The sequence below is a fragment of the Neomonachus schauinslandi genome, chromosome 5 (assembly GCF_002201575.2).
Source record: "Neomonachus schauinslandi chromosome 5, ASM220157v2, whole genome shotgun sequence".
Taxonomy (NCBI): domain Eukaryota; kingdom Metazoa; phylum Chordata; class Mammalia; order Carnivora; family Phocidae; genus Neomonachus; species Neomonachus schauinslandi.
The window spans coordinates 158,720,920-158,734,646 of NC_058407.1; the positions used below are offsets into that span (position 1 = coordinate 158,720,920).

At 48.3% G+C, this 13,727-nt stretch overlaps 1 protein-coding gene across 2 annotated transcripts in view; it reads right to left on the bottom strand.

Moving 5' to 3' along the window:
• The window catches only part of XPO6 (exportin 6), a 103,225-nt gene that overhangs the window by 19,597 nt on the left and 69,901 nt on the right, over positions 1 to 13,727 (bottom strand). The window contains exons 10-13 of one of the 2 annotated variants that reach the window (XM_021700621.1): positions 12,755 to 12,863; positions 10,760 to 10,849; positions 9,503 to 9,572; positions 3,151 to 3,310 (exon numbers count right to left, since the gene is read on the bottom strand). In XM_021700621.1, coding sequence (XP_021556296.1) covers positions 3,151 to 3,310; positions 9,503 to 9,572; positions 10,760 to 10,849; positions 12,755 to 12,863 — 429 coding nt within the window. Of the gene's footprint in view, positions 1 to 3,150; positions 3,311 to 9,502; positions 9,573 to 10,759; positions 10,853 to 12,754; positions 12,864 to 13,727 lie in introns of both variants that reach the window. The other variant, XM_021700620.1, reaches the window with a different exon arrangement.

The following is a 13,727-nucleotide window of genomic DNA, read 5'->3' on the forward strand; positions in this document are numbered from 1 at the left end:
AGTGATGGGTATATATGGGTGTTCGCTCTACAATTTTTCCAACTTTTCTGAAGATTAAAAAATGTTCCTGTTAAAATATCTGAGGAAGGGGCAGGGAATGAAGTAAAAGCTTTTAGAACAAATTGAAGGGTTTTTAACTTCAAGCACAATCCTTTCAGAAGCAAGTTGCTGAGCCCACTGGCTGCCCAAGGGCTCACTGCATACAAACGAGCCTTTAATCCAGGAACTGAGAGCCAGCTCCATGGGGAAATGGAAAACGCCTCTTTCATTAGAGACGGACGTTCCTTTCTGGGCAAAAGGAAGAAGCTGGAAGCCCAGCGAAGTTCTGTCTGTGCCTGCTCTGTAACGAAGCTCTCTAATGGAGCAGGTCTGAGGCGGACGCCAGGGAAGACAGCGGGCATTCTTCTCCCGCAGTGCCCCAGTGCAGAGCTTCTCAAGCTTCACCGAGCCGAAGAACCCACTGGGGAGCTTGTTACTCTGCAAGCTCCCTGGTCCAACCCCACAGACTGACTGTGCTCGCGAGGAGGAGCCTGGAAATCTGGACCACACTCTGAAAACTGCTGCTCTCTGAAGGGAGCAGAAAGCAGGACTTCCCTAGAAAACCACAAGCTTGAGTCCCAAAGCATGCAGTTAGGGAGCAGTCAGAAAATGAGGGTCAAAGAGCCAAGGGCTCTCAAGTGGGAAGTTCTGGAAGGGGCCAGCATGATGACATAAGCGATGCACACACGTGCACCCGGCGTGTAATTCTCTAAACCGCTTTCTGTTCTGTGCCCAGTCAGAGTACACTTCAGCGGCGCTTTACCCTTCCAGCCTATAAAACTCAGTATCTGTACCTGCTGAGGAACAACTCCATCCCCCCAGCCCCAAGCCTGGCCCCGCCACTGCCCTTTCTCTCAGGCTCTGACGAGTCTCTGTACCTCCTGTGAGTAGAATCACACCGTGTTCGACTTCACGTCTACAGCAGCCTTTAGTGCTGTTCCGCACTAAAAATGGACTGCTAAATGTGTCTTTTACCATTTCTACATTTAGCACTTTCACTAGTAGGCTTGTTGTGTGTAACCTGTAAGTGAAAAGCCAGCTCATCACACTGACTATGAAGATCACGTAGCCATAACAAAGAGCCTTCTCTCATACTTTATTCTAAAGGAAGACAAAATAGCAAAGTATCTTTAAGTACTGGGCCTGCAAACCCAAGCAGTGCAGAAAGATGTACATATAAGGACCTAGAAAATACCGATGCAGGGACTCTGAAGTCTGAAAAAATATGGATTTCAGACAGGAAGAAACCATCAGCGGCAACAGGCCCCGCCAGGAAGGAGAGGAAGAAGGACGCTGGAGGCAGAAGCTCTGTGGTCCGGAAAGAGCACAGCAGGTGGACTCAGGAAACTGGTTACAATCCACGTGTTCCCTCTTGTGAACAGTGTGACCTGAAGCAAGGCACTCACCATCTCTGGCCCACAGTTTGCTCACAGATAACATGACCATCCCGTCCCTCAATGTAAAGCATGAAATAAAATGTGCAAAACCACTTTTGAAAATTTCCTACTACCACATGCTTTTATTATTATTATTAATCTGGCTTTTAAAGATTTAACTTGAAAACTCAGTTATCTCTGCTTTTAAGCTAAGAGTAACAGTTAAAAAAAACTTTGGTGTGCAAGTCACTAGGCTTGGGGCTTGGTTTCGCTGTGTGTTACCAATGATTTGGCTACTGGGCCAGTGAAAGAGTCCGGTGTCCCAACTTCGGGCTGGACCCACATCCACCCAGTTTTGATCTAATCAATCCACCAATTACCTTTAAACAATCTGAATCTCCTATCATATTTGAAGCATCTGACTTTTTTTTTTTAATTTCTTATTTAAATTCAATTTAGTTAACATACAGTATATCATTAGTTTCAGGGGTAGAATTAAGTGATTTATCAGTTGCACGTAACACCCAGTGCTCACTACATCAAGTGCCCTCCTTAATGTCCATCAGCCAGTTACCCAATCCTTCCACCCACCTTCCCTCCAGCAACCCTTAGTTTGTTTCCTAGAGGTAAGAGTCTCTTATGGGGGGGGGCGCCTGGGTGGCTCAGTTGTTAAGCGTCTGCCTTCGGCTCAGGTCCTGATCCCAGGGTCCTGGGATCAAGCCCCGCATCGGGCTCCCTGCTCTGCGGGAAGACTGCTTCTCCCTCTCCCACTCCCCCTGCTTGTGTTCCCTCTCTTGCTGTGTCTCCCTCTGTCAAATAAATAAAATCTTTAAAAAAAAAAAGGAGAGTCTCTTATGGTTTGCCTCCCTCTCTCTTTTCATCTTATTTTTCCTTCCCTTGCCCTATGTTCATCAGTTTTGTTTCCTAAATTCCACATAAGTGAGATCGTACATTGTCTTTCTCTGACTTAATAATACTCTCTAATTCTATCCACATCATTGAAAATGGCAAGATTTCATTCTTTTTGACGGCTAATATTCCTGTGTGTGTGTGTGTGTGTGTGTGTGTGTGTGTGTGTCACATCTTCTTTATCCATTCATCTGCCAAGCATCTGACTTTTTAAACATACGAGTTCCTGAGAGGGGAGCAGGGAGGCCTGGGTAGTGGGAAGTGGTCCGTAACAAATACAGCTATAAACCCGAGGAGGGCCCCAAGGGGAGGGGTAAGGAATGAAGGCTGCTGGTGGAGAGGCTGGGAACCACTTCTCGGGTCAGTGTTAACTCCTCAGGACCTTAACAGGACTGGGAAAAGTCCCACCTCTGGCATCTAGCTGCCTACTTGGAAGAGGCCAACTGACTTTGTCTGTCCTTCGACTACCAGGCCTTTCCGACTGTCTCTTTACCCTGTGGGCAGAGACGTACGACTGACCTCACCTGGTTTCTTCTGAGGCAAGTCCTGTCTTTTTGTCTACAGACCCGACCTTCGACGAAGTAACAGCTCACGTGTGTTGTCTGCTACGTGCCAGGCACTGTGCTAAGTGCTTCCTCTCATTAATTCTCACAAAAAGCTACAAGACACCAGGTCCCCTCCATGTTACAGACAACAGACCTGAAGTTCGCAGAGGTTACGTGGCTGCTCCATACGCACCTTGAGCCTGGCAACATGCCGCCCGCACACAAGAAGGAATGACTGGGCTCTGAGGGAGGAAGGGCGCCACGACGGGAACGCCGCCTACCTCTCCACGACCGTGAGGGCGTCGCTGAACCGCGCTGCAAACACGTCTCCGATGAAGTACTCGGCCAGCCGGCCCACGGCCTGCAGGAGGGAGCTCAGGTCTCTCAGGGAGCAGTGCAGTCGCCGGCAGTCGTTCTCCGCAGTGATGTTCAGCCTGTGTCCTGAAACAGAACACCGCCAACGGTTTCCCACGGGCAGAAGGTACCGTAGGTACCACACCGGCAACAGCTCATCCAGGCAAGCTAACGAACTGCCGAGGGGCGCCTGGGTGGTGCAGTCGGGTTAAGCACTGGACTCTTGATTTCAGCTCAGGTCATGATCTCGGGGTCATCAGGCTCCGCGTTCGGCAGGGAGTCTGCTTGAGATTCTCTTTCTCCCTCTCCCTCTGTTGCTCCCCCCACGGCACGTGTGCAAACTCGCACATACTCTGTCTCTCTCTCTAAAATCAATCAATCTTAAAAACAAAAACAATGTGAAACACAGCAACCCACAGGCTGCTTCCCAGTACCAAGCCAGGACAGCAGGGCCCGTCTCCACCCAAACCTCGGGCCAGAGTGTGTGAACACGGACGGAGCACCTGATGTGATTCCTCTTGACCCAGAGGTAGTGACACCACCAATTTTACACCCAAGGAAACACACGCAGGGCGGCCCAGTCACTTGCCCAATGTGGGTCATATTTCTGGGGCAGAACTGGTGTCCCAGGCTAAGCCTCTACAACTGCAAACCTGCTTGCTTTCTACACATGGCCCTGTCACAGAATGAAATCTCCACGGGCCAACAGGCAGGATTCACCTCTCTTCAAAGAACAGGGTGTGGTCAGCACTCCACACCCCAGAAGGTCCCAAGTACAGTCTGGAATAAAGGCACAGGGCCTGGATTCAGAAGACACACGTGCCCTGTCACCGCTGGCTCTGGGCCTCAGCCAGCCCTTCTGAGTCTCAGGTCCTTATCTTTAAAATGGAAAATAATGCTCCCCATCGAATTCACTAGTTTAAGGGCAGTTAGAATGCATACGAAACCCTGTAAACTATAAAGCATCATTCAGTGCTTGTAATAATGATATATAACAAAGAGCGTGTGATTTTCTAAGGCCTGAAGCTTTCTTTTCAATATTAATTTCTTCATGCTGAGTGATGAGGATGCAAAGGTGAAGGACAAAAACATCTGCAATTCAGCCACCTCCTTGCCCTGTGGACCCCTCTTCACAAAGGTCCACAAAAGAAAGTGAGAACCGCTGGGCCGAGAGAGCTCGCTCTGTGTGTATAAAGTCCTCCGCCCTCACCCAGTCGGAGGGAGGGAGACCCCGACCCCTGCCTGCGGGGCACCTGCAATACCACCAGCCCCCTCCCACTGCCACCTCAGGAGTTTCCTCTCTGTTAGGAGACAAGAACTGGCTAAAGGCAACCCTCCTCCCGCGGCATTCCACAAGCATCTTCCTAGAACCCGGACCTAAGCACACAGCTCCCCTTAAGCAAGGTGCCAAACCTCCTGGGGCTCTCTCCTGGCTCCATGGGAGAACCTGAAACCCCAGCATCCACTCCAGGGCTTTCGTGACCTCACTGCCTCCTGCCATTCCCATTTCTCACCTGGACCCACCGGGAACCCCCGGGGCCTCAGGTCCCTGCCTGGACTGCCCACGGCATCCCTTGCACACTCTTACACAGTCTCCAGACTCACACAAGTCCCCTTCCGGGAGGCCTGCCCTCTGCACTGCCCAAAAGAAGGAACGCACTCCCCTCCCTTCCTGCATTCCCCTCCAGGGCACCTCATGCACATGGCAGATCAACTAAGGATCTACAAGTCTCCTCACCGACTAGGAACTTCCTCACAGGGAGGGGCTGTGGCTGGTATCCAGCATGGCGCCAGGTACAGAACAGGTGGCCACAATGAATGACTGAACTAAATACAACAGAACACAGAGCAAACAAGAGCAGGACCGGGAGTCTCGGGTGCTTAAGTTCCTCATATGGCCTCTGGGAATGTTCCCTTGATTATTTAAAGGTGACTACGGATAAGCAACACCTGTGGAGGTGCAAACAGCAAGGCTGAACACCTAAGAAGGTGCTGGGAAGTAGCAAGTTTGATGCCTCAGATCCTTCACTGACTTCTGAGTGATGAGGCTCGGAACAGAGCCAGTGACAGCCCCCAAGGGTGGACAGGAGTCTGGAAAAGGGTGTGGGTCACATTCCGGGGAGCAAGAGGACAAAAGGAAGGGGAGACTCCAGGAAGGACCTTTCAGGGACAGAGCCAGTGACAAAGGCCGGCTTTCGCCTACCCCCCAAATCGCCTGTCCCTCCGGAGACTCACCACCCTGTGCAGGAAGCAGTGCCTCGATGCAATAAACACCAAGTGGGATTCTCAGCCTGTAGGCAGCCCTGCCCAGGCCATGGGGGTGGGCGCCAAAGAGAGCGAGCCAGCTTCCCCCCGCAGAACAAGACCACCCCACACTGCCAGCCACACGAGCCCACGGAACAGACAGAACCAGGAGGTATTTTTGGTCATGTGGAGAGAACACTGCCTCTCCTCCTCTCGCAGCCAACAAAAGCACCACAAATACGCACCTTCTGAACGTCAAGGATTTTCAGGGTTACAGCTACGTAACGGACTCCCAGGGTAAATTGAGACCTGTTGTTCCTTTGCACACCAACCAAGCTTTAGGGCTGTGGGAATAAAGCCTTAAGAAAACTCTGCCCGGGAACCGGGTGCGGTGGTAGTATAGGCCGAAAAGAGAGGAGGCCAGCGTTTATTCCCCAGGGCAGCATGGCCAAGGCTCCGACTCTGCACTCTCCTGCACACCGTACCTCCACCTTCATGGCCCTCGCCCTCACCCATGAGGCTCCACCCTGCCCACTGCTTCTCACCTTATTCACGTACTTAACCCTACAACTAGGTACCCTTGTTTACCTAAGAACTAGATGCTTGAATAGTGTTTAAACATGAAGGGAAACATTTTGTGTTTCCCTTTTTAAAACCAAACGAAAATACCACCCTAAATTGGGTTTCCATTGGAGTATGGTTCCTAACAGTCATTAAGTCATCCCGAGCAGGCCTGCCCCCACTGCCCCCCGCCGCCAGCCCGTGCCCCTGAATCCACACAGATACACCTGAGGCAGGGCCTCCTCCCAGCACTGCCCCTTCGGCCTCTTCCCCGATGTGTCTCCAGGGAGTCTTCCATCTTTAAACAATGAGGGGGAAAAGTGTCCCCCCCAATTCCTTATGATCATCCCTGGTCCCACCCCCTGAGGGGAGAACACAAAACAAGCCTAAGCCTGCTGACACACAGCAGTCTTGGGGAGAGGTGAAGAAGCTTCTCCTCTCGGCTGAAATACACCCCTGGGTCCCTTCATTTCCCATGTCACCCTCCTGCTGAGAATCCTTGCCATCCTGATTGTTCCCCTCTAACCCGCCCGAATTTGTCAAAGAGCAGTTCTTAAAATAAAAAACAGCTTGGGACTGCTGTGATTTTAAACTATTAGTTTGAACCATAAGAAATTGCTGATATTGGACCATTTCTGACCAACCAAAACGCAATTCCATGTAATTCAACTGAATACACATGTGCCATGTAAGGTTCACATTAGTGCAAACTGCTGCTTCTTTCCGTCCCGCTCTGTCTGCAAGGCAGGAAGTACCCCAAATCCAAGTCGCTGCCCCCACCCCCAGACCTAGAACCCTCGTACCACCAGCAGCACAAAATGCGGCAAGCAGCCACCTCAACTCGAGGGGCAGGCCTCAGCTCCCACCGAGAAAGCCGCTGCAAACCACCCACATCTTCTTTGGCTAAGGCTTGGATGTCCCCCTAATAGCAAAGAACAGCTGCGAAGGGGAACCCTCCAAAGGGAATTACTGCTGAGAGGTTTCGAGAGAGAAAAGACCATGGCCACACTGAAGTCCTCTCGCACACAAAGCAAGTCACCCTGAGGCTGTCGAGATGCACTCTTGACCACGTCCAAAGGCCAGCTGCCTGGCAAGTCACACCTTCATGTTAACTACAACTCCGTCTTCTCTTTGTTGGGGGCCTGGGGAGGCAGGGCGGATGACACTTGAGGGATTCCACTCTGAGAGAAAAAGGAGGTCGTAAATAAACCCCAGCGGAACAAAGAATCTAAGAGATGCAGCAACCGAAGACAGGATTTCTCAACCCACAACGGGTGAGGAGGAGCAACGAGGGGAGCCAAGGGGGACCCCCCGGGGCTGGGAGAGAGGCGCACAGCCCCTGTGGCACCGCAGGCAACAACATGTCTCGCCTCGGACCTAATCACAGGTGTAGGGGCAGAAGGCCAGCAACAGTCGACAGGAAGACTCCCATCGGCACAGGCCCCAGAGGAAAGAGAAGAAGTAAAGGCTGGTGAGAAGTGGTGCACGCGAGTGGCGGGGCCACCCTGTCAGAGGAAGACACCCCGGTTTCTGTTAAGAGGCAGCAAGGCTGCTGACCCAGCACGGAGGTTACCGGAGAGGGTGAATGGCCATGGGAACCAGGGAACAAAATGTATTCAGAGTTTCCATTTGTTTTAAAGGCCTTGCATTGGAAACTTGGCTTCGGAGCCACCAAGGGATGGGGGAATGCTTCGTCATGGATAAGACAGCTTGTTTTAAAATGGGAAGGATTTCTTTGGCCTGAGAGGTTTTGCCCCTGGAGTATGCACCAAGGATCAGCACGAGGGATGAGATTTATAAACAATCCAGAGAAGCCAAGCACACTGTGAAATTGTCAGCAAATGGCTTTCAATGAGAACAGGTACATGATATTTCATGTAGGGAAAAATAAAACAGATTATCCTTCTCGGATTATGTCTCAGAAAAAGGACTTAAAAATCACTCAGATTTTCACCCAAAGACAGACTCAATGTAACGTCAAGAAGGCAGCGACAACCCCGAAAAGGAACGTGGGGTCAATGCAGGGAAGTGTGGGGGAGGGAGTGCCTGCTCAACTTTTTTAAAGATCAAGAATAATGTCTTGAGGATGCCACGTACATTCTAATTTGATGAGTGGCCCTGAGGGAGAGACCACCAGGGCACAATTTTTCCCCAAGAATGGCTGCTAGAAACATCTGTCGCATTGGTACACAAATGACTTTCGTTAATGGTGACAGCACATTTTACAGGCATGTTTGCTTTGAAAAGTGGTCTTTTTAAAGTTCTTTGTAAGTTGTTCTTAGCCTATCTACAAACTTTGGGGCATGCCAAGTCCCATCAACCTCCTGGGGCCCAGCGGATTATTTAGAAGCTAATAGAGTCATGGAAACAAACCGTCACAGGCCACTAAGAAGGGCAGCCTCAGAAAGAGCCTCTCGTGAAGGCTCTGCCATGAATAACAAGCTCGTCCAGGAGATGGTCTCTACCCTGGGCAGTTCTGTGCCAGGCTGAGACAACAGTTACACAACAGAGGGACTGGAGGCCAGGCCGGGCACAACGCCCAGAGGGGAAGGACGGTGAAGAAGAGCAGTGTGAAACGACCACCAGAGATGGGAGGGACTGGGAGGCAAGGGTGAGCACAGGTGCGTCTGCAAGCGCAATGGTAAGTTTCTGGTGTTTTTGCTAGCAAAATGGACGTCAGATTTGATTTAATTCAACTTCTTAATCATCCCCTGTTATATCATATTGGGACAAATAAACATCTCTGGACATCAATTTCCCCTTCCGTGAAACAGGAGCAACTGGTATTAGTCCTCCCAGCTCCAGGACAGGTGAGAGAGTTAAGGAGCAAGTAGGCAAATACTACAGTGCCGAGCAGGTAATGCGCATTCGACAAACAGAAGCTATTATTGTTATCAACAAAATAACCCCAAAATGCCGAGCCGAAACCCCAAGGAGGCGAAGCCTACAAAGGACCGCCCAGCTGTGGCCAGGCCGCCCGCAGGCCATCGACAAGAGGAAAGCTAACGATCACTAGCTGTCAGCGTGCTCCACACGAGTCCGCCTGCGCCGGAGCCACTCCTGTGTCCTGCTTCCAAACACCAGGCAACAAAGAGCACATGGCAGGGAAGCCCAAGGCCATTTCTCCCTAGCGTACTTGCTGGTCTAAAAGACCTAAGGAAATATTCTAAGTGCGGGGGGTTTTTTGAAAGTCCTCCCTCTTTACTCCAAATTAGCTGCCCCTCTCTCTCTCTCTCTCTCTCTGAAACAGCTCTTCGGAACGCACTGTCAGAGTCTCATCTTTTACCTCCCCCACAGCTTCTTTTTATCATGATTCTTTAGGAAAGTTTTCCCTGTGTAGAAGTGGGGAGAGATAGAGCCATGGGAAGGTGGCAGTGGAGAAATCATGTTCCGACAGCAAAGACGGCAATAATTAAGTATCAGCCCGATATTTTTCTTAATGTTGATTAAATTAGAAAATAAAAACCAGTTTACCTGACCCTGAAGTAACTATAAACTGCTGTAACCCCAGATAAACTTCTAAATTGTCCTGAAGAACTGGGAACTGAAAACAAAGAAACAAAGATTAAAAAAAAACAAACAAACACAAATGCAAATTTTAACAGCATTTTAACATTAAAACATTATAAGTATCTATGGGGGGGGGCAGGCATCAGATAAAAGAAACTTTTCTCTGGGAACCTTTACAGGCAGCTAAGCAGAAGCGTCTCGATTCAGTGCCCTGCCCCCTCAGCAATTTCTCCAATTCACACCACCAATTAACGTTTGGAATAAGAAAGAAAACAACATTATCAGTTTGATACTCTTTTTCTAAACAAAGCAGTGGATGCTGGGTAGGACTATAATGACTGTCATGTTCCTAAAAGAGGGGACATCAAACCCCAAATGATCTATACCTTCTAGAGCTCGGAGACAGGGCCTATCTATCTCCCTTCAATTCCAAGGGAAACTCTAGTCTGGAAAGAACTACCAGATATGCCTTATTCAAGTGCATAGCAAAATGAAAAGACAGGCCAAATTTTTTGGAAGTCAGATTCCCTTACTCATTTAGCAGACAGGACCTTCATAACCAAAGCTGTATCTTTTCTCTCTAAAGCTGCTCACTCACCATTAAGATATAGATCAGACTTTAATATGACAGGTCCCTATGAAAGACAGCTGACAAAACACAACAGCACTTTCTACAAGAGAACACAAGCCCCCGAAATCATCGTGCCCTTGAAGAAGAGGTAGGCTTAGTGAAATCTCCTCAAATAACAAGCACCACTTCGTGAATGAAAGCAGTCCTTACGCCTAAGATTCTAGCACGTAAATATAGGCAGAGTGCTAGCGATGAGCTTTACAACGGCTCGCTTTCCAGCAATGTAATCTTTATAAGTCCTCTACGTGGCCTGGCCATTTTTGAGCTACTGATGCAGGCACGAAGGAAGGCATTAGGAAAATTCATATTACATCCAAGAGTTCAGGAAAGAAAAACAGCACTTCCAAAAGTTGATTTAAAATATTTGGGGGAAATGTTAACATTTGTTAAACTTGAGGTTTGGTTACGGTAATTATTATTCTCTTTAAAAAGAAATAAATAAAATAAAATATATATATATGTACATACACACACACACACACACACATATATATATATTTTAAATATCGGTGAGCAAAGAAGCTTACTACCCATGCTACATGTGCAGGGAAAACACTAGGCTCTTCATTCCCCTCCAAGAGGCGAGTTACCAGTGTTGAGAAGGCGTGTGTGGGAAGGAGCTCCATCACTTTGGCCACCACCTCCAAGCTCTGGCGCAAGTATCGCTGCCACTCTGTCTGCTGCTGCAGGGGAAACACAGAAGGATCAGCTCTCCCAGAAAGGCAGAGTCTTGACATCTCCCCTGCCCCTTCATCCGCAACCTCAAGTCCACTCTTAGACAGAAGATCTTGAAGAAATGGCAAATGATCAAACCAGGTTACTTAGTACTTGAAAAAGATCAACCTAGAGTATTTTTTAATCCAATGAATTAACTTCATAAAAGGTTATTTCCTCAGAAAGCACATGATCCACAGAGAATGACCTACTTTTCTCCTACGGTCACAGGAATACAGATTTCAAAAAGCCACTTGTGAAGTGTTCAAGTCCCCTTTATGACATCCTAGCTATAGGAAGTGGCTACTCATTCATTACCTTCTGAGACAGTCCATGACTACCTTCCTTTCATAATGGACTACATCAGTGCCACTCAAAGTATGGTCCACAGACAAGAGAGCACCAGCATCTCCTGCAGGTCTGTAGGTAATGCAAATTCTGTGGCCCCACCCCCAAATCAAAGTCTGTTTAACAAGCTGTCCCAGTGATTCTCACCCATGCTCAAATATGAGAAGCACTGTACTAAATCATACAGTTAACAAGAAGTTGAAGCTCAAGTTTACCAAGCACACACAATGTGCCAGGCATGTAGCCAGTCCTTCCACAAGCGACCCTCATGTAACTGTCAGCACAGGCCAGTCAGACACATCGCTCCCCTTTCGTGAGAGGAGAAAATTAAGGCTCAGAGAAATTGAAGGCCCAGACTTCTATCTCCTTCGGGTCCAAGGCCTTTGGGTTCCAAGTACAAGGCTTTTTCTAACCCAAACACAGCCACCCCTCAAGATCTTAACCAGGCCACCGTCACTGTTATTTTGAAAGCCATACCAGTGACCTGAAAATTCTAAAGTGCATGGTGATTAAGAAAAAGGAACATGGGAATTGTGTCCTTCAACACATTTTCTTTATCCATGATGGGCACACCAGCATCAATAAATTCAGGATTGATTTTAAGATACTGATTTACAACATACACCCAAAAGAGTCTTCCTTTCGTTCTAGGCTTACCAGTTAAGTCATGCTTTATTTCCACCTGCATCCAGCCAGCTTTTTGTCACCCAGGGTGGGGAGCGGAGGTGTGGGTACGAGGCAGAGGAACGAGAGGAGTACAGAGCCCTTACTAAACCTCTTCTCACTGTGCATATGGTTTCTCTGCTCATATCTCTAGTCCATACAGATAAAAATGCCTGTCAACTTCCTTTTACAATTAACGAACCCACAAAGACAAATAGGATATACAGCTGACCTTTAAACAATAGGGGTTTGAACTGCGCAGGTCCACTTATATGGGATTTTTTTTCAATAAACAGTACAGTACTGGAAATTTATTTTCTCTTATGATTTTTTTTTTTTTTTAAGATTTTATTTGAGAGAGAGAGAATGAGAGAGAGCACATGAGAGGGGGGAGGGGCAGAGGGAGAAGCAGACTCCCCGCCGAGCAGGGAGCCCGATGCGGGACTCGATCCAGGGACTCCAGGATCATGACCTGAGCCGAAGGCAGTTGCTTAACCAATGGAGCCACCTAGGCGCCCTCTCTTATGATTTTCTTAGTAACAATTTCTTTTGTCTAGCTTACTTTATTGTAAGAATACAGTATATAATACATATTACAAAATATGTGTTAATTGACCATTTGTTGATAAGACTTCCAGTGAAGTTTTGGGGGAGTCAAAAGTTATACTCAGATTTTTGACTATGCAGGTAGTCAGCGCCTCTAAGCCCTGCACTGTTCAAGGTCAGCTGTAAAGTTCAAATGCACAACTCAAACTGTGAGACTACTCTGGCTCCAGAGCAGAGCTTACAGATTCCCAGTCTCCATCTGGACTCACACCAAAAACGACAATGACTAAGGTCGATTAGGACACGTTGCTTACATCGTCATCCAGAGTCTCGTCATCCAGCTCCTCCAACTGGGCCTGGTTGTATCTGAACTGGATTCGATTCAACACCTCCGTGAGCAAAAGGACTAGAGCGTCTTCGTACCTACATGGCAGGGAGAAATTCAACATCAGGTGACAGCAGGCTTTTAGTCTTGAAAAGTCCTCCTGAACTATGAGAAAGAACGGCGTCCCTGCTGGATTACCACATACAAGCAGCACGTGAACTAGATTTAGTTTGTGGGTTGAAAGAGCGTGTGCAGGGTGGAATGGCAGCAGGGGTATTTCTTCATTTCACCATGTTCCAGGCACCTTCTTGATGGACGGATGGATCCATCTGGACTGAGGGACTGAAGGATCATTCGCTCATTAGATGACGTCCTTCTCTGTCCCTGGCAGCCACACTTTTTCTTTTTTTTTTAAGTAGGCTCCACACTGGGCCTCTCACGACCCTGAAATCAAGACCCGAGCTGAGATCAAGAGTCGGACGCTTAACCGACTGAGCCACCTGGGCACCCCACCCCCACCCCCAGCAGCCACTCTCATCTTCAAGTCTATTCTGCCTGATATTAGCATAGCTACCCCAAATCTCTTTTGGTTACTGTCTGCATGGAACAGCTTTTACTTTCAACCTATTTGTGTCTCTGAAACTGAAGTGGTCTCTTACAGACAACATGTAGTTGGATCACGTTTTTTTAATCCATTCTGCCAATCACTGCTTTTTAAACCAGAGAGGTTAATTCTTCACATTTGATGTCATTACTGCTAAGGAAGGACTTCTGCCACTGTGCTACTTCTTTCCTCTAGGTCATGGCTTTCGTTCAGTTCCTCCATGACCACCTCCTTTTGTGTACAGACATTTCCTAGGGTGCCATTTTCATTCCCTTGTCATTCCTTTCACCACGCATTTGTTCTATAGTTGGCCCTGGGGATTACAGGTAATTATATACAAATATCAATTTATACTGAT